The sequence below is a fragment of the Corvus kubaryi genome, unplaced genomic scaffold (genome assembly GCF_017639235.1).
Source record: "Corvus kubaryi isolate FWS band 111438036 unplaced genomic scaffold, C.kubaryi_AGA036_p1.0 37322, whole genome shotgun sequence".
Lineage (NCBI taxonomy): Eukaryota > Metazoa > Chordata > Aves > Passeriformes > Corvidae > Corvus > Corvus kubaryi.
The window spans coordinates 3,023,347-3,049,340 of record NW_024581101.1 but is presented as its reverse complement, the minus strand read 5'-3'; the positions used below and the strand labels follow the sequence as shown (position 1 = coordinate 3,049,340).

The 25,994-nt window shown below is 39.7% G+C and overlaps 1 protein-coding gene across 6 annotated transcripts in view; it reads left to right on the top strand.

Moving 5' to 3' along the window:
• The window catches only part of RPS6KA6 (ribosomal protein S6 kinase A6), a 37,250-nt gene extending 13,631 nt beyond the window's left edge, over positions 1–23,619 (top strand). For 5 of the 6 annotated variants that reach the window (XM_042029262.1, XM_042029261.1, XM_042029260.1 and 2 more), the window contains 19 exons: positions 1,585–1,666; positions 2,438–2,518; positions 3,006–3,085; positions 5,892–5,998; positions 6,258–6,295; positions 7,353–7,495; positions 8,234–8,304; positions 9,619–9,707; positions 10,121–10,185; positions 11,678–11,780; positions 12,828–12,952; positions 13,235–13,360; positions 13,821–13,910; positions 14,554–14,712; positions 15,133–15,294; positions 15,699–15,775; positions 16,478–16,595; positions 17,637–17,777; positions 18,652–23,619. In XM_042029262.1, coding sequence (XP_041885196.1) covers positions 1,585–1,666; positions 2,438–2,518; positions 3,006–3,085; positions 5,892–5,998; positions 6,258–6,295; positions 7,353–7,495; positions 8,234–8,304; positions 9,619–9,707; positions 10,121–10,185; positions 11,678–11,780; positions 12,828–12,952; positions 13,235–13,360; positions 13,821–13,910; positions 14,554–14,712; positions 15,133–15,294; positions 15,699–15,775; positions 16,478–16,595; positions 17,637–17,777; positions 18,652–18,777 — 1,983 coding nt within the window. In that variant the 3' untranslated portion in view covers positions 18,778–23,619. The remainder of the gene's footprint in view (positions 1–1,584; positions 1,667–2,437; positions 2,519–3,005; positions 3,086–5,891; positions 5,999–6,257; positions 6,296–7,352; positions 7,496–8,233; positions 8,305–9,618; positions 9,708–10,120; positions 10,186–11,677; positions 11,781–12,827; positions 12,953–13,234; positions 13,361–13,820; positions 13,911–14,553; positions 14,713–15,132; positions 15,295–15,698; positions 15,776–16,477; positions 16,596–17,636; positions 17,778–18,651) is intronic. The other variant, XM_042029259.1, reaches the window with a different exon arrangement.
• The last annotated feature ends 2,375 nt before the right edge of the window (positions 23,620–25,994 follow it).

The window sequence follows — 25,994 nt, the reverse complement described above, 5'->3', positions numbered from 1 at the left end:
TAGGAGCTGCATGGTGCCTGTTGCACACCTGAGCTCAGTCTCTGTCTCTGTTGCTTTCCTTTGAAAAGAGAAAACAAACAAGGCAGATCAGTGGCTTTGCCTTCATGGTGTTTTCTCTTGCCAGTTTCTACTCCCAGGGTCCTTCCTTTGGGCATGGCAAACACAGGGTTGGATTGCTGGAGCCTGGTTTTGACATCAGTGCAAGATTTTACACTCCCACAGAAATAAAGGGTTAAACCTCCTGAATTAACTGAAGTTGTCTCTTCATCCTTTGAGGAATTGTTTGCCTTCTAAAGCAGATGTGGGGCTACCAAGGCTTTGTCTGCAAATTAAATAAATAGGTGGTGCTGCAGTAGTTTTCAGCTGTTTTGGGCCTTATTGAGTAAAATGTGTAACTTGTACATGAATTCCTTATGTTCTCACAAGTTGTTGGTTATTAAGACTAAAATATTCCTATGTGCTTATTATTAATATTTTATAATTGGGATTGTATTCATCTACAGCTGTTTTCTTAGTTACTGGTGTTCAAATTACTCCCTTTACTATTTTCTATCCTCTTGACCTATAGGAGAGTACTGTTGTAGGTCAGTTATTGGGCAAAACTTATCAAAACAAAAAGCCAGACAACCTTGAAACGTGAGGGCATTTTTCTTCTAACCAGAGCTTAAAATGAAAACAGCACCTCTCCCAACCCTATACAACTTAGTCATGATGGTGCTTGAATTTCTGATTCTAGAGTGGAAAATTTGATAAGATCATTGAAAAAATACATATCATTTCTAGAGGGAAATAAATCTAGTGTAAATGAAAGTCTGGATAAGGTGAGATCAGAGAGGCAATTTTGATTAAGTCTTGGCTTTCTCTTGGGACTTGTATGTTATTTTTTGCAGCTAAACCTAATAATTCATAACTTAATAATTGCTATTGCAAGAACAGCAATTTAGAAGTAGGAGCACATATCAAACCAATTTGTAAATTGGAAGATCTGGTGGTTAAAAATTAGTGTAGCTCCATGTCTTTGTACTGCAGTATTTTATCTGATATGCTTTTCTCAGTGTCAAGTTATATCCCATCTATCTTTAAAACTCTTCTGGAGAGAAAAAAGTAGAAAAACCTGTTGGAGTTGCTATTCCAGAGGGAAGGGGTGCTTTGATCTTAAATGGTGAGGTTTCCTTGCTTTCATCTCACCACTTGTACAAGAATTCATTAATAAAATGAATGTTTCATATTTGAGACTTGGGTCTTAAACCTCAAAAACCTCTTGGGGGGTGGCAGACCAGGCAGAAGTGTCATTCTCCAAGAAAGTGATAGGAAGAAACATCTTTCTGTAAGAACTTGTTTAGTAAACCAGGAAAGAATCCAAAGTTTATGGCCGATGCAATGCTTCAGAGAGCTCGGTGTTGCTGCAGCTCTGATCTGATCAAGGAATGCAGTTTTGCTCTTCCTTTAAAGGTGTGTGCTTAGTACTTCCAGCAGAGCACTGGAAGCTGCCTGACATTAATAGGAGGTTTGCAAATGCTTTGTGAGAGTTTGGATTTGATTACCAAGCTTGCAATGATTTAAAAATCGGCTTTATATTGCCAGGTCTTCCTCGTGAGGAAGATAATTGGGCCTGATGCTGGGCAGCTTTATGCAATGAAAGTGTTGAAAAAAGCTTCTTTAAAAGGTAAGTTTGTCTTTCAGCTGAGACTTTGGACCGTGGGGTTTAGTGCACCTGTATTTAAAAGCTTTTGTTAGTCTTAAATATTTGTCAGTGAGTTCATAACTCTTCTCTGACAGTAGGTTTTTTTTAGAGTAACTTGTAAGTTCATGTTTAAGTGTTATTTTAAACCTGGCCAGGTAGCTTTAATTATGTGGTCAGAAATGCTCTTTCAAAGTTTAAAATTGGATTATTTAATTCTGTTTAGACTTTTCATTATATGAAAACAAGTTAATTTCATAAACAGTTTTCCTTTTGTCTTTTGTTAAGTCAGAACTCTGCTGTGGTTAAAATGAAGTCATTCTCTTGTTCAGGAGCCATAACAATTTAATTCAGTGTTTTGGCTTTCAGGAGCCACTTGAATGGGTGCGAGTCCACTGTGTGTAAATAGGACTGTTACTGTTAGAGGAGAAAATAATCTTAAAAATACTATATATTCAGTACAGATAGTTAATTCAAAAATTGAAGTTGGATGTAGATGGGAGCTTTTTTCCTTGAAAGTAGTATGGATAATGAAAAAATATGGGGATGTGCTAGAAGTATAATGAAGCAAATAAGAAAGTTGGGGCAGACAAGAAACAAACCAGAGTTCTGCTGTCTGAGGGAATGAGTTTTTTGGGAGAACATTAAAAAGGTGTTGAGGGAAGAGATTCCTTTAGACAGGAAAGCCTTTCTGCTGTGTTTGTGTTGTACCAAGTGCATTTGTTTCACACTGGGTTGTTTCCCTTGCTCCCCCAGTTCGGGACAGAGTCCGTACCAAAATGGAGCGAGACATCCTGGTAGAAGTAAATCACCCGTTCATCGTCAAACTGCACTATGGTTGGTACAGGTTCCTTTCTCTTTGCCTACAGCTGCTCTTGTTCAGTCTCACTTTTGGAGGCTCCACATTACGTTCTAGCAACTTGGAAAAAAAAAAAAGGAATGTAAATACTCATCTATATAAAAGTTTTAGGTTAAGCCCTCTTGAAGTTAAAGATTTGGAACAGTCTTACAAGTTCTGCAGAGATTTTGCACTTTTCATTGATTTAAACCAAACCCCAATAATTGACATTCTTGCTGTTTCCCTGTTTGACAAAGGAGAAATAAAAGAACATTATTTTAATCATCTCTCATGACTAAGATTTTCTTCTTTGAAGAAGCAAGGAATCATTCAATAAATTACCTCGTGTGCTGCTGAATTATTTCCGTTCCACGACAAAAGTATTGCCTGTGACTGAAATTTCTTAGTTGTAAAAGCAATCAGATCTGTTTTGTAGCTTTGTCATACAACCATTGATTTTTACTTTTTTATTTTTTATTTTCAAAGCCTTTCAGACTGAAGGGAAGCTCTATTTAATATTGGATTTTCTCAGGGGAGGAGATGTATTCACACGATTATCCAAAGAGGTAAGTACCTAAAATTTTATCTCCACTCACTCTTAGACAGGGGTTGGGTTTTGTTGGTACAAGATTGGCTTCTAAACCTGTTTTCCCTCATAGTTCTTGTCATAGTGAAGTTTTTAATAACTTGGTTGGGCTTTCCTTACATATTCTGGATTCTGTTCTATCCTTAAGAAACCCGAGTGTGTATTGATGAGTAGCCCAGGTTTTAATTTGGCATCTGCAAAGTACAGTTCTTTTGTCTAAAAATGTTTTGTTGCTTGGAAACACAACTGAAGTAAATGAATATTTAGCACTGAAGGAAGGGGATGTGTAGTTCTCATGCTCTTAGTCAGCTTAGGTGCTCCTGGAATCCTGCAGCCCTGAGAGGTTTCTGCTGCACTGTAAAATTGCCTTGTGCTGCAATCCAAATGCTCATCCTGAATCCCACAGAGTGGGAACATGGAGTGCTTTTGAGCCCACTCCCCTCCATCCAACCCTGGCACACAACTGGACCTTGAATTTTTCATTCCTATTTTTGTTTTCTGGAGGGAGAGCTTCACAGGAGGGAATGGGATACAGCTACAGGCTGTTATTTTTTTTAAACATTTGCCATCAAATATTTATTACATGTTACCTTAAGTGTTATGAACACGTTTAGAAGACTTTTATTTTCGTTTGGCAAACCTTTTTATAAAGATCTAAATTTTTAATGGCAGTTTCTCAACAGCTTCACAGCAAGAGAGGTTTTCAGTGTTTTCACCACTGTAAATCCATTTATACTGCCAAAGCACAGGAAAAGCCACTTTCTTAAATGAGAAAACTGTGTTATCTGACTGATTTTTTTCATGGCACAGAGGAGGTTGTTTATTCCCAGTATGTAAGGCCAGGAGAGTTTTTTTCCCCCATATACTTTTCATAAAAAAAGAAAGGTTTTATTTTAGGAACAGGCAAAAGAGAAGGAAGAATTTAAAGGCAATTTTGTTAAAAGCTGAGCTTGGTAACACAGTCATTATGTCTAAGGATTGAGCTCAAAATTAATTAATCTGGAAGCTAAAATGGTGTTAAAACCTTCAAGTGACTGACTTGTCCCAGGTTATTGAAGCAGGAGGTAGGAAAGAGGTCAGGCTCTGCTTTGATATGGGATGTTTAATTACAGAGGGAATTTTGGAATAGCAGGAAGAGTGGTTCCCTTGCACCAGCCCAGCTGGGATTATCCACTATGCAACATTCTTAAATAAGAAATGCAAGGCTATCCATAAGACCTCTGTCAGGGGTTGAAAGAGGGATGTATTCCCTGTGGGAACCAAGAAGTCATAATTCTCAAATTTTCTTACTGCTAAGACTCCACCTGTTTGTTGGAACACTTCAGTTACCTTCTATGGTGGTGGCTTTTATATATATAGATATTAAAAAAAATCAAGTTTTTATTTTCTGGTGGGAATGTGAGGTAATTTCAAAAGTCCAAGGTAAAACACTGCCTAAGGACAATGCGCATGAGGATAAATTCCCTGTGGCATTTCATACTTTGCACACAAGGATTGTTTTAAATTAATTTGGTTTAGTATGAAGTTATTAAAAGAGTCTTGTTGGTCTTTAAATTCTAATGTGGGTATGAGAGTTTCAGCTGTGGCAGTGAGATGAGTGTGTAATGAAGATTTTTTGGTAATATTTAATGAAATTGACTTGCATCATGTTTAACTTGACCAGAGAACAGCTTTAAATGTCATTATGGGGAGATGGTAGATTAACATTTAGCATCATTGTGTTCTGAGATTTGCATTTTGGCTGCTCCAAGGAGTAATGAAATCCAAGGAGTAATGAAATCCAAGGTTTCCCTCTGCTCTTTTGAAAGAGGTGAAACCCAGCATCAACACTGCTCTTTAAAGGTGTGAAGGTGACACTGTGTGGAGTGTAACAGCTTCCTTGTTCACCCAAGGTTAACACCTGTCATTATGGAAATCAGGGAATATTTCTGTGCCTGGAGAATAGATCACACCTGAACAATTCCAAGTACAGAGCAGTGGCACTGAATCAGGGAGCCCAGGTAGCTTCATTTCAGCCTTGCTGGGCAGCAGCTGAGTGGCTGCACACCCCATTCCTGCTGGATTCAGCAAACAAGGGAATAGTTCACTTAAAGCCCAAATTCAATCCAGCAATTTTAAGATTCCAAGCTCCTCCAGTAATTTGTAGAACATGACAAGAGCCAAAGCAGGTACAGTTTTTGTGTATTAAATTAGAAGCAACCTGTGGAGTGTTCAGGACAGAAGTGCATCTCTGCTCTAGAAACATCATTATTTCAGTGTCTCACCAGGATTCTTTAATTTTATTTTTTTTCCTAAGAGCAGAGTACATTCTTCAACTCTCAGGCTGTCATTGTTATTGTCACCAGTGTTTTATTCTGTGTTCTTTTTTCTTAAATGATTTTTACTTTTTTTTCTAAATATTGTTAATGTGAATTCTCACTCACCCAATACAGCAGCCATATGTTAAATTTTATGATGCAGTGGAAAACTGTCTGTGATTGTGGCAGGAGGAGTGCTGGGTGTCAGTTACACCAAATATAACAATTCATTTATTATCTAAGAGTTAATTCATGCTCTGCAGTAATGCTGATGGTTTTATTTAAGTATTGCAGGTAGTTCTTTGTGCACTTTATAATTAACAGGTATTAGTAAATAATTTCTCTTGGCTGAGCTCATGAATTATGAGTTCACAAGGGACTTTTAAAACTAAATTTGAAATGTAGGCAGACAGGAGTATGTGTTTTTTAGATTGCAGTTTTAAAAACTGAAGACAAGATCAGAAGGTAAATCTATACAGTTCTTATTAGGTTATGTTTACAGAGGAAGATGTGAAATTCTACCTCGCAGAACTGGCCCTTGCTTTGGATCACCTTCACAGCTTGGGAATTGTGTACAGGGACCTGAAGCCAGAAAAGTAAAGTAAAATGTATTTTACCACTATTATGTGTATTTTGCTTGTTGCTTTGCCTTTTCCACTGTAAAAAGTTAAAACTATTTGTTAGACTTTGTAAACAAGTACAAAATGTGAAACACGTAGCTGTGGTTTACATGAAATAATATTTGCTTGTTAAAGTAATAACAATTGGATATCATCATTTTTAACTTATATTTTACATGTTTTATATAAACATTGCTCTTTATGTGTTTTGGTGAATGTGAATTTTAATTTTCAGCATTTTGCTTGATGAAGCAGGACATATCAAGTTAACAGGTAGGCACCACTCATTAATACAGCCCTTTCTAAATAAGCTTTTTTGTGTTTCTGTATTATCAATTTTAAATGCATATAATATTGCAGAAAAAAGATCTGTGAGGAACAGTCCAAATACATACATTCTAGGCAATTATGTATACAAAAGACTGATTGTTTGGAAAACAAATTGCTATTAATTTCTGAACGCTTTAAATTACATTTAAGGTGATGCTTTTGTACTAGAGATTTCATTGTATATTTTGATCTGAGATATTGCTGTTAGATTCCAAGAGAAAAATGAAGTTTTTTAAACCCTCAAAGACTTGATGGAATAATGGTGATGGAAATCAGGTTTATCAAATGCATACTTTTTGAAATTCTGATATATTTAAATATAATTCAGTCCTAAATTTGTCACTTTCTTCTGAAAGTGGAAATAATGGATGGGATCATTGATTAGCAATCATTTTCCCTTATGAAAAACAGGATGTTTGAGAGCTGAGCCAGTGTCAAGGATTGTGTATTCAAAATGGGGAAAAAAGTGTTCTGGGAATGAAATATTCTGGGAATGCAGGACTCTTCTGCACTGAACTTGAGGCAGGTTACAGAACCATGTTGCCTTATGTAACAACAATATTTTTAGTGTGATTTATTTATTCATCATTCAGTAAGACCAGACCATGGAGGCTGCATTCCCTTTGAAACTGATTTTTACTTCTCTCCAATTTTTTGTGTGAATAAAGCAGGCAGTAAAGAGAGAAAATGAGAACCTCTGAGTATCTTAGGGCTCTAAATGTGTACGATTTCAAATGCCAAGTTATTTCAGTAATAATTTTGATGGCTAATCATGAATTTAATGACCTTTAGAATGGTTTTGGAGGTGTGTAGTAAACTAAGTGTGCTATCTCCAGATACCTGCAGTCTCTTGTTTCATGGAGAGCTGTGCTAATCATATTTCTGAAAATAGCCAACCCAAACCTCTCAACGCTTGGATTTTGAAGTACCATATATTGATTTATTTTTTTGCCCCTGAAGTTCTTTACTGGCTTTTATTCTTGTGATGCTGTTGTTGTAGACTTTGGACTCAGCAAGGAATCAGTAGACCAAGAGAAGAAGGCCTATTCTTTCTGTGGTACTGTAGAGTACATGGCTCCTGAAGTGGTAAACAGGCGAGGACACAACCAGAGTGCTGACTGGTGGTCCTTTGGGGTCCTCATGGTACTGTATTTGCCTCTTGCTTCCCTTGCTAAGCTCACACAAATGCACTTAGAATAAGCTTGTCCAATTCTAATTAGGAATGCTTGGGTAAGGGGGACAATTCAATAACTGGGTGGAATAAAATTGACTTCTCACCTCTAGGGAATGTTTATCAGGCACCAGAAAAATCCTGTGTGTCATCCATTAGTAGTTAAAATCAGCTGTAGTCAGTGTGAGACTTCACTTTGTATATTTATTTTGCATGTTACTTGATAGTTAAATTTGAAAACAGACTTGAAGGTTTGGTTTGAAGGAATATTAATGGCATTTCTGTAGGAGTGAGCCTGAGGAAGGAGTGCTGGAGTGGAGTAGTGACATAAGCCAGTAACTGCTGCCATTTCTGCCCTTGCTGGGATGTGCAGCATCAGCCTTACTTGAAAAGTAAACTGCTGTTCTAGAATTCACCATTCTTGCAGTTTTTAGAATATGGCAACTTCTAAAACCTGGTTATGGAGGAGATTTATTACTTTTAAGTAGCTTCTTGGTGCAAAATATTCCTCCATCATCATCATGTTACACTTACCACTGTTATCATCATGTAAACTACAAGTGAGAGCAGAATTTTAGGTTTAACATTTTCATAATCATTTCAAAGTTCAACCAGTCTGATGTAGAGATAGGAAAGAGTGCAGTGCTTAACACTTTATTTCAGCAATTGGGGAAGAAGTGTTGATTTAGATTAACATTTGTTCTTTCCAGTTTGAAATGCTTACTGGTACCCTGCCATTTCAAGGTAAAGATCGAAATGAGACTATGAATATGATACTGAAGTAAGTACATCTCCTTCCTTTTTCAGAAGTCAGATAATGTCATTTTAAACATGTTTTAACAGCTTGTTGTAACTCCTTGTGCAGCCTGGTCTTGCTGAAGGTGTCCCCATGGCAGGGAATGGAGCAAGATGAGCTTTAAGGTCCCTTCCAGCTCAAACCATTTTATGATTCTAAGAGCACTGAGCTGGAACAGGAACAAAAAAAGCAAAGCCCCTTGATAAGCTTTAGATCCCAAACTGTGAAATACCATTAAGTATCCCCAGCAATTAAAGTCTCAGGGATGCATTTGTACTTTGATTGTAGGAGGATAATAAAGATAATAAAGATAAGAACAGTGCAGTGACTTAGAGCAGCTTGATTTACACTCCTGTTGTTGTTACACTCCCTTGCTACTGTTACAGCACACCTTGTTTTGTAAGCAGCAGGTGATCAGGTGTTGCTTTGTGTACAGATGTGTGGAGAGCACTTACGTGCTCAAATTCCCATCTTAAATTACCCCAGTTACAACAGAAGCTGTTGGACAGGACAAACTGGGTGAACTGGTGCTCAGTGAGTGGAGCTGTTGGGCAAATATGTTCTCGTCTGTCTTTGTGCTCAGCTAACAAAGAGTTTCCTCCTAGCACAGGCACAGCCTTGGGCCCTCTGAGGGGTTATGGGGAAAGGAAGGAGGGGGAAACTCTGTTCTTCCCAGCATAGGACACTTGCAGCTTGCCCTGAGTGGGAGTTCCTGGTGCTGCTGCCTCTGAAAGGATGGAGCAGACCACGAGCTGCCTCCCTTGCAGCTCCCGGTGATGCTGCAGTTCTGCACAAGATTTCCCTGCCTTGGCATTAGAGTTTCCATTAAATAAAACAAATGGTAAAGTCAGTGAGCTTTTATATGATGGCTCAATAAGGCCCTTCCCTGGAGGAATAGTAGCAATCACTTCAAGGACAGGTAATTGGGGATTTGGTGAGTCTCTTCTGGCATTGAGTTAGTGGTAGTTATTTTGGTAAAAACCTCCTGGCGACATGAAGATTTCTTTGAAAATACTTACGTATTTGTGAGATAATTATTTTACTCTGTTGCAGCATAAAGCTTGCTTTGGGGGCTTGGGTGGGGTTTCGTGGTTTTGGTCTGATGTGTTTGTTCTTTGTTGAGTTTTATTTTAAAACACTCATATAATAGGCAACTTAAAAAGTTGATGAGTTAAGTACGTGCAGTCTGCAAGGCTTTGGAATAGATCCTTGATAGATTAAACTGTGCAGTGAAATCTATGTAGACAGTTTTTACCAAGACAAGTTTCTTCCACTGACTTGTTCTCTGTTTTCTTTTAGGGCAAAGCTTGGGATGCCTCAGTTCCTCAGCCCTGAAGCACAAAGTCTCCTGAGGATGTTGTTTAAAAGGAACCCATCAAATAGATTAGGTTGGTTCATTTATTTTGATCTTTAAATAATCAACTCAACCTAACTTTTTATTTCAAAAAAAGCAGTTGCTAGAGACTCTCAAGCTCTGGGTGATCAGTAACATTTGGATACCTGTTAGTTTGGATCATGACTTCCTGGGTTTGGCCAAGGAATGGTCACTTCTTGGATCAGTGACTCTTAGGAGTGAGCCAAAGCTCTGACAGTGTCAGAGCAGGGAATATTGACTCTGTACTTATGGGCTGTTTGTGCTCTGTTTGCCTCCCTAGGTATTTTACATCCTTGGAATATCTCTGTATTCACAGTTCCCTCAAATAACCATGTCTGTGCAAACTTTTTAGAAATGAACTAATTTTTAGTGCAATCTTTATACTTTAGCCACAAGTGTGTTAACTACAGTATTTTCTTTGTTCAGGAGCTGGTTCAGATGGAGTTGAAGAAATCAAGAGACATCCTTTTTTTTCTACTGTTGACTGGAATGTGAGTACAAAAGGATCTGATTGATAAAGCTGTTGTTAATTTTTCTGTCTGTTGTAGCATTTGTATAAGTATTTACATCTGAATAGGGCCCAGCAAACACTGCCTCGCTGCTGACTGGCACATCCTGGCTTCTTCTGTAATTCCTTGGCATCTGGAGCTGCAGTATTTACTGCAGATAGAGAGTATTAATTATAAATTGTGCATTTACTTTCTAAATAATTAGGAGTTGCAGCATCCTCAAGCTTAAAGGGTTGGTTAGGGCATTTGTAGTTGGGAGAGGCTGCTGGTGTTCCCAGAAACCCTTCAGGAAGTGTCTGTCCAGTGCTCCCCTGCAGGGCACAACAGCTCCCTGTGGCTGTAACTGTCCTGGACTTCCCTCTGCATCACTCCTATCCCAGGCACAGTTCAGGAATTAACTCAGGTGCTCTGAGATGGTCCCAAGCCTACAAGATCATGACTCCTGGCTTCAATTTTTCATGAGCACCTTGTGATTTTCCTCTGTGGTTCGCTCATCCTCTGAGCTGTGTTTGCCAGAAACACTCTCAAAGCCAAGATGCTGTGAGTGAAATAAATCCCCCCTTTGCTGTGGTGCTGCAGAAGGGTTGATGGAATAAATAAGATGTGGCTGTGCTGACAGAACTGCAGCCACACAGGACAGTGCTGTGCTCACCTATTTCTTTGAAGTCCCTCATCGTTATCCATCTGTTTATCTCATGTATTTATTTCTGAAAGTGATTTTCTAGCTGTGTTTATGCAGCAGCTACCTCAGAGTCCTGTTCAGCAACAAGTTTTTAGTAATAGCAAAACTTCACTGCTTTATGTGAATACACTTCAAAAGTTGTTGTCTTGTTTGGCTTGATTATCTACTTTTTTTCTTTTGAAGGAGCTGATGTTGAAATAAATATCAGCAGGGAAGTTTGAAAGATCAGCAGTCCTAACTCTTTCTTTTTTCTTTGTATGTATTTTTTTTAATTTGACAGTAATTTGTGTTTATTTCACTTTGGTGTTGATGACACTTCTGTATTTTATCTCATTATTTCTTTGGGATACAGTCAGGTCCCATTTCCTTGGTTTTGGTTAGTTGGTTTGGTTGTTTTGATTTTTTAACTAAAATACACTGTATGTTTTTGTGCAGGAAGGTTAAATAAACTGCAAAAAATAGGTCTGAAAGCAGGAGAGAAAAGGCAAGGAAATGCTCTCAGAAATTCCTGAATTTTGCATGGGGATTCAACATCTTTTGACATGAAATTTTCTGTTCCTCAGCTGTAAATGGGATTTATTGCAGATTTGAGATCTTTCCCATCTTTGCCTGATTTTAGTTTGGTGGGTTAGGAAAATCCTGGAATAGAGCTTTGAGAATGGGCAGTTCCTTGCCAAGAGCGATGTGCCTGACACGGGTTGAGGTCTTTGTCCTTTACCCTTTATCTTGGCAAAGTTACAGAGCCCATGGAAGGTTCATTGACCCTTACTTATCTTTGTCCTTCTCCTTCAGAAACTGTTCAGAAGAGAAATTCAGCCTCCCTTCAAACCTGCCTCTGGAAAGCCAGAAGATACTTTCTGTTTTGATCCAGAATTCACAGCAAAAACACCAAAAGGTAACTGTGCATGGCTATAAATCGGTGAGGTTTGTGGGACAAGGGGTTCAAGTTAATGTTAAAACAACAAAAAGCCAGTGACAGAGTTAAAAGGAAAGGATGCACCAGGGTTCCAGTGCTTTGAAGGAGGATGTTCCCCTCAGCAGGTTTCTGTTTTTTGAATATTTTGCTAATCTTTGACTCAGGAATTAAAAAATAAATGGAATATTAAAAGCTGGACTATGGTTTCTATTTATGATTAAAGTCCAACATGCAGTGTTTGAGGGGAAGTATTTAATACTAAAAGTAAACTCAATTTGATTGCAGCAGTGATTATTGTTAGGGTCAGTATTTCATGGAGAATAGCTTGCTTTAAGAAACATTAACTTTTATCATTATTATTGCTTAGTCTGCTTCAAGTTTCACTTCAGGTTTTCTTTTGTGGATTTTTTTCTTTCCTGCTGCATCCAGCTTTTAAACCCTCTTCTCATGATTGTTTGGAGAAGGTCTGTGCTTTTAATAGGCTACACGAAATTATTAAGCTGTGCTCACTGTGAGATTTCAGATAGTGAATTCAGAGGTGCACAGAATATAATCTGAGGAAAACATAATTCTAATCATTCAGTGATACTGTTTTCAGTGGTAATTTACTTATTGGATATTCTTGTGTTGGCTCACTTGTGCCTTGCCAGCAGCACATTCACCACTGGACCAGTGCAATCTGTGGTTGCTCTTCTGTGTTACAAAGCTGTTCAGCACAAGACAGTGATCTTTATTTCTTTTCCATAAGTAGCTTTGTTTCAATAAACTTCTTCCTTAAAACGTGCTCATGCATAAATTCCTGCAGTGCTTCACAGTTTTAGATAAAACCCTGGAGTACTTGTTTGTGTTTGTTACTGAAGATAGCACAGGTAACAAACTAGAAGTTTTATTTATTATTTAACATTGGTGTTCCTCTTGTTTACTTCCCTTCCCTCAAAACAGTTTTTGTAACATACCTGTCCTGAATGTTATAAAATGGCCTTGGTGGGATGTAGCCACACTAATCCTGTGTCTGTCTGCCCCCAGATTCTCCAGGGGTCCCACCCAGTGCAAACGCCCACCAGCTCTTCAAGGGATTTAGTTTTGTTGCAACGACTACTGTAGAAGACCATAAAATATCACCCCTCACCAATATCCTGCCCATAGTCCAGGTAATGCTTTCCTTTTTGGGAAACTTCTTTGACATAAGGACTGACCAATATTCAGTAGTTACAGTTGTTCTTGCTTTGTTGAGGAGACCATTACAAAATGTGCCTTATTAAATACTTCATGGGATGTTCTTAATTTTAAAAAGTGAGTTACTGTTTTTCTGGAGGCAGAATTTCAAAGAAAAATGATGAGCAAGCAGGAGAAACTTCTGCTGTTGGTAACAGTGTAATGACAAAGAGAATCCTGTTGCTTTAGATAACCACTTGCCTGTGTTTTTTTTAAAGCAGCTTCATGGAAACAGTGCACAGTTCACTGATGTCTATGAACTGAAAGAAGATATTGGTGTGGGTTCCTACTCAGTTTGCAAGAGATGTATCCACATAGCTACAAACATGGAGTTTGCTGTGAAGGTACTGGAATAAAATCCACTCTGACATTCTGAAAAGATTGTCTAGTAGATTTGAAAATGTATATTTGTGAATTTTCCAGTTATTGTGGCTGTTTGTGTTGATAAGTTACGATCTTGAAGGCTGAAAATACTGTACAATGATGAGAACACCTGAAATAAAGTGAGATTCACAAAGGTGGAACTGGGCTGCAGGGAATTAGTGATGCTTCAGACAGTCCAGTGCATTTCTTTGTTCAGTGGAGCAGGATAGGCTGCATTAATGATAGAATTTTAACAAGGATAGAGCAAGAAATGAATAAATGGGATGTGAAGCTGGAAGATTAATTACTCAGGATTAGTAAGAAGTAATGAACTCTAGAGTTTTTTTGTTGTTGTTGTTGAAATGAGAATATAAATACAAAAAATGTCTTTATTTAATGGACTTTGTTTATGCAAGTTGTTTTTCCTGTATTATTTTGCAGATAATTGATAAAAGCAAGAGGGATCCCTCAGAAGAAATTGAGATTCTCATGCGTTATGGGCAACATCCAAATATTATTACTTTAAAGGATGTATGTACCTCTTTCTCTGCTACCTCTTATTAGACAGTGCTCAAAAAATAAATGCAGATACAGGCAGTTTATTGGGATTCGTTAAATTTCTTTTGCATAGTGATATCTGTTGGGAGAGCAGTACATAATAGTAGAGGGAGTGTTTCAAAATACAATGCTGTCCTGATACTAATTTTTTCTAAAGGCTGTTTAACAAACTTGAAGTGAGAAGTGATGTAAAGGTTAGAAATGCCATATTTCTTCTTGTTTCAAATGAGCAGCCAATGTGTTGGTAACCTGGGAAAGCAGTGGCATGTTGTCCTGTGTATGCCAAGTGTCAGCACCTAAAAGTGGCCTGTGGAAGAGCAGTAGGGAGTGTAGGATTGCTCTCCTCTTCCAACAACAGTTCTTACACTGAAAAATTTAATTCAGAGTGATGAATTAACGACTTGGATTGAGAGTGATGAATTAACAGCTTGAGTCATGAACTCCCAGGATGACACATGAGCTGCCTTGCACTCCCTGCTTTGGCAGTCCCTGCTGTTTGTGCTGCCCGCTCCTGCGGGAGGAGGGGATTTTTGGGGATGTGTAACTACAGATGTTGCCTTTGAATAAATCTATCTGAGTGTTTTTTGTGTGAGTGCACTGTTAAACCTCTCCCCAGGTGTATGATGATGGCAGATTCATCTACCTGGTCACGGAGCTGATGAAGGGAGGGGAGCTGCTGGACCGGATCCTGAGGCAGAAATTCTTCTCGGAGCGGGAGGCCAGCGCTGTCCTCTTCACCATTGCCAAGACCGTGGACTACCTGCACTGCCAGGGGGTGAGTGAGCCCTTCTGCCCCACACCCCTGTCACAGCTCTGAAATTACCAGTTCCTTTCCCTGGGTGCTTTGCTTGGCTTGTTTTCATGCTAAAAGGTTTTATATTTTATCACAAAGGTGAATAATAGAAACAACTTACCCTGTTATCCTGGCAAAACCTTTTGATTCTACATTTTATGAAACAGTAGATTTTTGTCTTCTCCTTGTTGCCAAATGGGGATGTTGGCTCCAGTTGGATTATGAGCCAGGAGGTTTTTATTATATTGCTTGAACTAGAATTTTTGGGTCCTTTAAAGTTACATAATTGTTTAAACTCCCATAAGTATATTCATCTAGAGAATATCTTTTATAAATTGTAAATTACAAACAAATGTACCTGCTGCTCCTAAATGATGGCTTTTCTAATGTCTTTGTTTAAAGGTGGTGCACCGAGACCTTAAACCCAGTAATATTTTATATACTGATGATTCAAATAATGCTGATTCCATCAGGATTTGTGATTTTGGATTTGCAAAACAACTTAGAGGAGAAAATGGACTACTTCTAACTCCCTGCTACACTGCAAACTTTGTGGCACCAGAGGTATTTCAAGCTGCTCTGTGTTTTCTTTATGCTGGTTTTGGTGCATCGAATGCTTAAACTTTTCAGCAATGCTCAGAAAGAAGCCTCAACAATTCTGCTACTTTTCTTTAAATATAATCACACATGCTTTTTAAACACTGGTGCATGTGTTTATAATAAACCTGCTTTAAAAACAGCAGAGTCCACCCTCAAAAATAAGATGTGAGCCTGTTGAAAAATCTTAAGAGATGATGTTCTGGGAACAAGAAATATTGTTGGTACTTACTGCAGCCTGTATATTAGAAAATGAATAATCAAATCTCTGACATGATCCAGGGATGGTCTTGCCCTTCCTTCGGCCGTGGTGTTGGTTTGGTGGGGTTTTTTTAATATATGGCAAGTCTTTAACACTCTTTGTTTCATAGGTTCTCATGAGACAGGGATATGATGCTGCTTGTGACATATGGAGCTTGGGAGTTCTCCTTTACACAATGTTGGCAGGGTGAGAATATTTCTGAGCTGTTTTGTTTACCTAAAATCCCAGAATGTTGCCTGAATCCCTGCTTCCATAGAAATGGTGAGGCATTGCCTCATGGAATGACACAGACACTCAGGTGGGACAGGCAGCTCTGAGTCAAAGCCAAATAAACCAGGTTTCTCTCACAAGTAGCTTCAAGCTTCTCTTCCCATAGTGCAGGACTGGGGGTGCCAAAGACCTCCCCCAGTTTCCAGGGAGGAATTGAGTGAAAATACGTGGTGGGTTTCTTTTTACCCTCCAGCCTCTCATCCTCCCACCCCATCCCCTTTACTCACCTTGTGTCTCCTGCCCCAGGCTGCATTCCTGGCCCTGTAGAACACTCTGGGTTGTGATCTCTGGAGTTTAGAAAACATCCAGACTTGATGAAGCTCTAGGAAGCATCTAGTGGCCAAATGAGAGATGTTTGCTGAATTCTGCTCTGACAGCAAAAGAGCATGTTTTTAGCCTTATGGCTAAATCCTGTGTACTGGAAATTATTCTCTTGATAAATCTGTACTTCTCATGTAATATTAGAAATATTAACAGTATTTAATAGTATGTGTACATATTTTGTGATGTGCATCTGCTGGCAGTGGGATATTGACTCAGATTCATGAGATTTTACCAATTTCTTGCAGTTTTTATCTATAACAAGGTGGTTTTGTTTTGATTTTTTTCTTTCAACAGCTATACTCCATTTGCCAATGGTCCCAATGATACTCCTGAGGAGATCCTAGTACGGATAGGCAGTGGAAAATTCTCTCTAAGTGGAGGCAACTGGGACACTGTTTCAGATGCAGCAAAGGTGAAAATGTGTTTTGGTTTTATATTTTTATAGCATTCTAATGAAATCTACTGAGCTTTGTCAACTAGAGTGCTCTGTAAGTGTAGCTCATTATTATCTGCAGACTTTATTGAAGGGAAGGATATCTGCTCCAACCTTTTTATTTAAAGACTCCATCTGTAATCAATATGAATTCCTTGGGATGGCGTTGACCCCCTCTGTGGGTATATTAATCACCAGTGTTACCTTTTAAAAAGATCAGCATTAATATTAAATATTAATATTTAAATATTTTTCCTGATCCTTTGGAACTGCACTATTTGTTCATTTCAGTAGGAGTGATTCAGAATGCTTGTTGGCTGCTGCTGTCTTAGCACAAGAAATTCACTTCTGTGTATTTAAGAATGCTTCACATTTTGTACCTAAAACAAAGGGAACATTCTGTCAGCTTGCTCATATTTTGGTTTTATTTCAAACTGTTGCTGTCTCTGTTCTGTGCCCTTTCCACCCACCTCTCCTTTGGACCAATGTTGTAATTAATTAGTAGCTTATTGCTAATGCTGCTAACAGGCAAAAACAAGTGTCCATTGCTGTTGGCTTTATTCTTTATGTAGCTTTCTGAAGGAAAAATTTGTTGCTGGTGTCTCACTGTCTCTGAATTCAGTTGTAGTAAGGAGTCAGCAGAGCCCAAAGTGCAGAGTGAACAAGGAGAGAGAGATTTGCAAATAATAGCTTTCCTCCATAAAATCTGCCTGCTACATTTTAATAGAATTTCTAGTCTTTTAAAGATTATATTCATAATAAACACAAAAGGCACAACAGTGAGTTCCTTTGCAATCAAGGCTGGCTCTGTTGCACTGCTCCAATAGTACCACACATTGTTCTCAGCCTTCTGCAGTGTCAGGGCACAGAATGATCCCATTTGTCTGCTGATCTCTGTATGTTTGCATTGTGTTAATCCCTCCACATCGGGTGCTTCTCTCACTGCTGCCATCTCTGATGCTCTAAAGGCCACCTAAGATGATTTGGACTGAGCAATCCGTGTGTTTCCCTTCCCTGCAGGACTTGTTGTCACACATGCTGCACGTGGATCCCCACCAGCGGTACACGGCCGAGCAGGTGCTGAAGCATTCCTGGATTGCCTGTAGGGACCAGCTGCCTCATTATCAGCTCAACAGGCAAGATGCCCCACATCTAGTAAAGGTAAACCCACCTGGGGTGCTGCTTGAGGTGGGGGCTGTGCAAGGAGTTGAGTTGGTTTAGAGCTAAAGACAGAAGTCCCACTTTTTCTGTTTGTTTTCCGTAGTACTGACATATTTAAGCTACATAGTGAGACAAATTCATGGAATCATGGAATGGTTCGGGTTGGGAGGGACCTTAAAGCTGGGCCATCCACCCCTTACCGTGGGCAGGGACACCTTCCATTAGCCCAGGTTGCTCCAAGCCCCATCCAACCTGGCCTTGGGCACTTCAGGGATCCAGGGGCAGCCACAGCTTCTCTGGGCACCCTGTGCCAGGGCCTCACCACCCTCACAGGGAAGAACTTCTTCCCAATATCCCATCTAACCCTGTCCTCTGGCAGTGGGAGACCATTTCCCCTTGTCCTGGCACTACATACCCTTGTACAAAGTCCCTCTCCAAATTATTGGTCAATAATTCTTTTTAACCTCTGTGTAAAGGAAGAGATTTTTCTGGGTGTTTGCTTTAAGGTAGTTCTTGTCTCCTAAGTCAGGATCTGAATAGCCACTGAAGTGGCTGTATTTGAGAAATTGGTGCTAATTTGGCTTGAAGAATACAAATTCTGACCTACATTAACAGGTGATCCCTACATCTGAGGTATACAAAAAAAATACAGAGGAAAGAAAAAGAAATGTCAGACACCCATACTTGGACATTGGAAGGATTCAACAACAGATGGGTTTTTTTTCCTAACAAACTTTATAGAATTCACATGACCTAGCATAAGTCTTGTTTGGTTTTAATGGGGTTAATTGAGTATTTAATGTTTAATTGCTTTATTTTCTGATTGAAACTTCTATATATATTCATTATTATTCTGTATTTCCTTTTTCTCTAGGGAGCCATGGCTGCTACATATTCTGCACTGAATCACAAGACATTTCAGCCAGTGCTGGAGCCTGTGGCAGCCTCCAGTTTAGCTCAGCGACGGAGCATGAAAAAGCTCACATCCACAGACTTATAGATCCACTGGGACACCTGAGCAGACACAAGCAAGGGGAAAACCCAACAAGTGGCTCTATTTTGCCTGACCTGTGATCAAAAGGCATCTATGGTTTCCTGCTACACTACTTGAATTCTGTAAAAGTCCTTTTTTTAAAAAGAAAAAAAAAAAATCCACAGGTTCATACTGTGTTTGTTTTACAGGCCGTATCTGTTAAGTTAATTTAAACATCAGGTACACCATAATGAATTTCTCTACACTGTCCTTTGAGATCTGTTGCAAATATTCTTTCACATTCTGTATAGTTTTGCTGGGTTCAGTTAAAAAAAAAATGATTTAGGGGACCGTTACCAATGACCAAGTTGTACATAAAGTGTCAGTGTGAGTTTTCTTTGCTTCACACCTTTAGTCCTTGCTGTGAAGGGCAAATTCTTCATTTTGTAATTGGGCACTTCACTGATTCAACTCAATTCCTTTACCTTGTCCATGACTATTATGCAGAGTTGAGCAATGTGATGTGCCAGTGTTAACTCATCGCTGTTGATTTGGAAGGTCTGTGTTTGCATGGTGCCAGTAACTGAGGAGTTTCTGTGGAAACACAAACCAAAGGGGATGTGCAAGATCCTGCACTTCAATTTGATCACTCGTGACCCAAAAGAAATGCTGCTTTATGGCCTCTAACAGGAAAATTAACATTTCTGGTTGTTACCACAAATTGTGTCCTGCACTGAGCTGGAGAAAGTCAATACATGCTGTCAGAAACATTGGTACCACTTCAAGACAACATCATGCAGCTCAATCCTTTGTTACTTCTATTTCCCATCCATTAACACAACTACTGTGTTATTTTCCTCAGCAGTCTTTCCACTGAATACACCCAATATTAGGTTTGTTTGGCATGTGAGACAAACTGACACTTTATTATAACCAACTTGGCACTTGGGGTTTATTTTTTATTTATTTGATTTTTTTAATAGAATGTTGCTTCTCTCTGACTCTCTCGCCGCATGTACAAATATTACAGAACAGAACTGCAAAATTCTCTTTGCCTAACTGTAGGGGTAGCTTGGGAAAATAAATAAGCCTTGCTGTTGTGCCCAGGTAAGGGAATTCTGACCAAGAAATTTCATGTTACGGGCAAATTTCCTGTCAGCATCCTGTGGCCAGCATTCACTCACCCTCTCTGTCTGGTGTTAGGACTTCAGCTGTTCCTAAATGCTGGGATGGAGAGGAAATTCATTTCAGGGCCAGAATTATCTTGGAGTTTCCTGACTCAAAACCAATGCTAACTGCTGGTAGTTCGTTTAGAGATACACTTAGAAGTGTTTTCAAAAGTTGTAGACATTGAGCAATTGTAGTGACATAGCAGGATGATCTTAAATATATTAGTGACATTAGACTGTGAAGTGACCAAAAGTCAAACATAGTTCAGACTCATTTGTCATCACTGAATTTTCAATTGTAAGACCCCAGGGCTGACACAAAATCAGCATTTTGAGACAGGAAAAAAAAAAAAAACCTTCCAGGAGAATTCTGGCCCAAGCAGCAGGAGTGGCGGTGATAACTCAGATCTCACAGGAGGTGTTGGCTGGTTTTTGCTTATACCTGTGAAGGACTTGGTGGTATTGGAAGTACTTTTAGATAAGCTGCTTTCTTCTGTTGTGGTGGGGGAAGATGGACATTATCTGGCCAAATAGTTAGGTATGAATATATGTAGATTTGAGACTTAATGATATAGCAAACATAGGTGTGCTCTTTGTATCAAGCAGAACATCCCCCAGATGGAATTCCTTGAGTGTTTGATAGATGTTGGAAGCTTTAGGGGCCATTTGTGCCTAGTTTTGAGGTGCCTGTTTGAAATGCTTGAAAGCTTATCAAAGAACACAACTGCTTCCTGGAAAGCTCTTTGTTTAGTACAAAATTTGCCCTTTTTGGTCTATCCTCCGTTTCCTTACTGAAGACCTTTGCCAGCAGGAATGCCTGGAAACCTCTTGTCTACACTTTGCCAGGGTCATTTTTATGTAAATTTAAAGATGACTGCCAGAAGAATTTGAATTCACTAAAAAAAGGCAAAAGTGCTGGAAATTAAACCACCTGAGTCAGGTCAAGGTATAATGTGGGTTAAAATATAGTCCTAAAAACTGTGTTGGGGATAAGAGGTAATGCAAGGCCTGGAACACAATGAAAATGTCAAACTGGAATTGTCTTCAGCTTTCCTGTAAGGCAGCAGCTGGTCTTTAATGGCTTTACCCATGAATCATTTAACAGTGTTTCTTGTTGGTATTTTCTTTTAGCTTGCTTAGAAGCACCACAGTATAAGCACCTTAAAAGCATTTTGCACAAGAGCAGTTGGAAGCAGCTGAAGGGACTCAAGTTGTTCTTGATGTGCAGCACAAAGGTGGTGAGAGGAAAAGAACACAAACAAGGTGGATGTTCTGATTTGTTACAGAGTATTTAAAACATCTCCTGTAAAGTTATCCCTGTCTTGTATCACTCCTGGCCTTTAGTGCAAGTGGGACTCCAGGGGTAAAAGTGTAGCTTTGGTGACTGCAACACTGCAAAGGTGTCTTATCATGGGGAAAACATATGGATGTATTATATCTGACAGGCCAGTGTACCCTGGTATGCCAATTGTAATCCTTGATTTGGGGGAAAAGTTCCCTTGCTCTGACTATTTAAGCATATCAGTCTTGGAAATTTTGGGATATGCAGGAACACGAAAGAGTTCACTTGCAGTTTACTTTTACTGTATTTAATGATCATCTTTGTGAGGCTTCTTTGGGAATTTCTTGCCTGTTTCTCATCCCTTTCTTTCCCAACTTAGGTTTTGATATCTAAAAGTAGCATGATCTGCTCATGAGCTTTCAGTTAAAGGTTTGAGATGGAAGAGCAGGTAATGGGAACGTGCTCTGGCTGCAGTGAAAGGTTGGTGGAAATAGTTTCATATCATCTGGGCACAGTTCAAGTTTACAAACTGGTTATGTTATTGCTGCCTTACTGAGTTAGAAAAAAAGTCAAATTTTCACAAAGGCTCGTAATCACACAGAAATAGGCACTTAGACTAAAGGAATTTCCAGAGAGCTAAATATTAAATGATAGAATATTGGCTGTGACTTCCTGCCAGAAAAGCTCCTGCTCTGGTGTTTGGTGATGATCATTATCAGTAAGTTCCAGCTCTGGTGCACACAGAAAGCAGACTCCCACTGGAGTGGGCTCAGGACCTGTTCTGCAGTTTTTTCAGCCCAGGAATATCTCAATTTATACCTTCAGTTATCCTTTGGATAAAAAGTGAGGAACTCTGTTGTATTCCTGTTCCATATCTGAAAACTGCAGGGGCACCATGGTGAGCCCTTCCTGAGAGCTTTGCCTGGCTGGGTCCAGTCAAGCTCCTCATCTGTGGCTTGCGTGGCCTCAGTGTTGTGTGGTTTTGCTTCTTTTTCCCATTGTGCTCAAAGTCAGTGAATTCCCCTTGCCCATGCCAGGAGCCTGAGGTGCAGGGGGCTGAGCCTGCTGATCATTTGAGGTCTCTGTTGTTTGAATGTTCTTGCAGCCAGAGAAGGCATCCAAAACCTCACCCAAGTCAGTCATGTTGAGCTTGAATTCTGTCTTCCATATTTGAATTCCTTTTCCAAAGCTGATCTTCATCTGTCCAATAGTTAAAATAACCTCTAGCAAACATCAGCAGTTGGGAGTTCCTTGCAATGTACTTAGAGACTGGTCTGTAGAGCTGAGTTAAATGAGTTATACAGGGTTATAATAATTCTCCTGGTTTGTCTCAGTGAAACTAGACTAAAACATCAATGCAAACACAGGGTTTTATGTATTTCTGTAGCACTTAAGCTTTTCAGTCCTATCCAGAACTAAAAGTTTGCAAATGTTTGTGGGAGGGGAGGGAGGAGCAGGTTTTTCTTTCTCCAAGTTTCCAGAAAGCTTCTGAAGCTGTGATCGTAATAGAGTCCTTATGTATCCTATAGGAGCTCTGTAAGGTCAAAACCATAAAATTCTCCTTAAAGTTTGTTCCAAAAGTCTCTTGGGTGTGCACTGAGAGCTGTTGGTAACATCCCTGCACTTCATTCCTACCACACCAGCCTTCTGCATCAACATCTCTGTCCCTGCTCCAATTATTTTTAAAATATTTGCTCCCCCAAATTCTCTTGTTCCTTGGGAATAGAAGAACAGATACAAGTTTGAAAAACCCTACCCTTAATGTATAGCTGAAGCTGATTGAACATAGTAATAATTTGCATAATTAGAAATTCCTCCACAGAATCATCAGCAACTGGTTTTCTTGAGATTTTTCCTGTGTAATGAAAGCAAACCTTCTCTGAAAGCCTTAAAAGATACTTAATTGATTATATCTCTGAATTATTAACCTTTGGGCAATAGCTTATTACCAATAGTGAGTTTGAATAATGTTGAATCCTCGTGTGGGGTTTTTCACACGAAGACTGAGGATGCTGGAGGTGGATCTGCTTTGCAGGACCAAGTGTTCAGGTTTGGGTGTTTTGCATTAGGCTTTTGAGCAGTGTTTGCTAATTAATTAATTAATTGCATTGTCATAATGTCCCAAGCACTTTGGCATCTTGCACTGATGCTCTGGTTAGAGCTGAAGCTCTCCTGGCACGTGGCTAAATCTCCATAAAGGGCATTAATTGAGAACAGTGTGCAATGAATTCCATGCTCTCTGAGGTACTTCAAAGATGAAACTCTACACAAGGTCCCCGTTATCAGATATTGTAACTGTCATTTCTTTCTCTTAAGCATATTGTGGATTTTGTATCATACTGTATTTATTTCATTTAATTTTAAAAGAAATGTTTTCTTTAAAGCTCTGTATATATTGACATTAAAGTTTGCATTGTACTACGTTCTCCTCTTCTTGCAAGGCCGGGTCTGGCAGTGCAGTGGTGTTTTTCTTGGCACTGCTGCCTTCAATTACAACACACCAAAGACAACCTCAAAATTGTATTTACTTTTGTCAAACTCCCTGAATAATCATAAAGGTACAGTTTTAATTAGCTGGCAGTTCCTTGAGTACCAGAATAAAAGGGCTGTAAATTCATAACATTTGGTAATTGACAGAAATCCATCACTTCTGCTTTGGAAGTTCACTTGCTCCTGTTTTTCAAATGGATATAAAAAACAATGAGCAAACATTCCGAAATTAAATGTATGTGAATTATTTCATAAACCTTGCCAAAAACCTCACATACATCAAGAGCTGTGTATAAATTTATATTCAGTCAAGTGTTTCATGCCACACTTGCAGTAAAACAGACATTCAATGGTAGGATTGATGTGTTACCTCACATCTCATCAGGTGGGATATCATCTACCTCTGTTTTTTAGGTAACTATTAAATTTGACTCCATATATTAAGAGGAAATAATTTTCCTGCAAAGATCTGGTCCTTTGAAAATAGACATTGCATTACAAGTGACAGGAATGACATTGAAAACTGGGTTTTAAATCCTCCTGAGGTGTTTGATAACTGCTGGTGCTGTCGGTATTCAAAATGGTTTATAGATACTTTATTTTTTTGAATACACAGAAAGGTTTTCCCACGTCTGCCTCAGGTCCATCTCCCAGGTGCTGTTTGCTTACACAAGGCACTGCTTTTACCAGCACTGTGGTGGGAGAGAAGAGGGGAACTGAAGCCATAGAGGAGGCAGCAGGTAAAAAAGTTTCCAAGATGGTGATGATTTGCTTGATTTTACTCAAGGTAGGCAGGAAAAAATACTCAAATTGGATAAAAACATTAGTCTAAGTTTTGAAAGTCTCAGGTATTGAGATCTGCAGGCTTGGTGAAGGTGTTGCTGGTGGGAGAGGAGACAAGGCATGGATTAAAAGCCAACCTTACTGAATGTTTTGAGAACCAAGGACAGGGATGAGCCAAGAGTTAAAAAGACTCCAGAATGTGCCTTAATCGTATCCTGCTCTGTTTTCTGGCAAAATTTGGTCCTCAGGAGCTGTTTTCCTCATGATTCATCTCTGAAGCTTTATGATTGTGAGAGGCACCTTCCCACATCTCTTTTGTGTTTTTTATGGGGTGCAAAATGTTTTAAGGTAAAGATGTTCCCACCTTTGCTTGTCCCAGCAGTAGCGGGAAGAGGGAGCAGGGGTCTGCTGGCAGTTTTGCCAAAATACAGATTTAACTGTCTTTATTTTGACTTTTGTTTAACAAACTCCCTCCAGAACCTCTGGGGAGCTGCTCTTAGAGGCTGGGTCTTCTTGTGGGCCTCTTGAAAGACGCAGAAAGCTTTTGGCAGAGGTGAGGTCAGTTCTGCAGTCCCTTAAGGCACTGTTTGGGCAGGGGCTTCCTTGCAGCTCCCTCCCCTTGGGGTTGTCTGCAGTTCCAGCCCTGGAGCAAATCCTTCTCTCCAGAGCCGTTTTGGGGTCTGCTCTTTGATTTTTGGCATCCACAGTGTTCTACCCCAGAGCAATCCTGTACCAAGCTGTGTTTAGACAAGGAGTGCAATGCCCTAATGCTGGCTGATTGTGCAAATTCCTTTATTCCTGAACAGGCACATTTCAGGCTCTTGTGACCCTCAGCATCCAGGTTTGTATCCTGGTCTCTGTGGGGATGGCTGGGCTGCACAATTACAAAGGGATGGATACCTCTTAATTTAAGGGGTTTTATTGCTTCTAAAGGCTTTTGAGGGGGAATTACAGTATAATTTTATGGGCTTGTGCCTGTCCCATGCCTGGGCAGTGTCCAAGGCCAGGCTGGATGAGGTTGGGAGCAACCTGGGATAGGGGAAGGTGTCCCTGCCCATGGTGAAGGGGTGGAAGGAAGTGGGCTTTAAGGTCCCTTCCTATTTTATTGAATCACAAATTTTTCTACAATAACTGCAGTTGTGGAGTGCTGATACAGGCCCTGTGCATCCCTAACCTGGCACCTGGCTGTGCTGAAAGCCTTGTTTGGAGGTCTTGGCAACTAAACGGCAAGTTAATCACATGGCAGGGCGCTAGAAACCGGTAGTGTGTCATCGTCTGCTTGTTTGGGGCTGAGTTCAGTCATTCCAGGGGTGAGAAAGCAGTGGGGAGCAGGGATGAGGAACAGGGTGGGGAGGAGGGATGCAATTCTGCATTGCTCTTCTCTGGGGGAACTGGTACCGAGTGGTTACAGGGTCACAGTGACTCCAAAACCGCTGGGGATGCGGTGCCCGGCCCGGGCTGTGCCGGTGGGTCCCGCATTCCCGGGGTTTGCGGGCCGTGCCCGCATTCCCGGGGTTTGC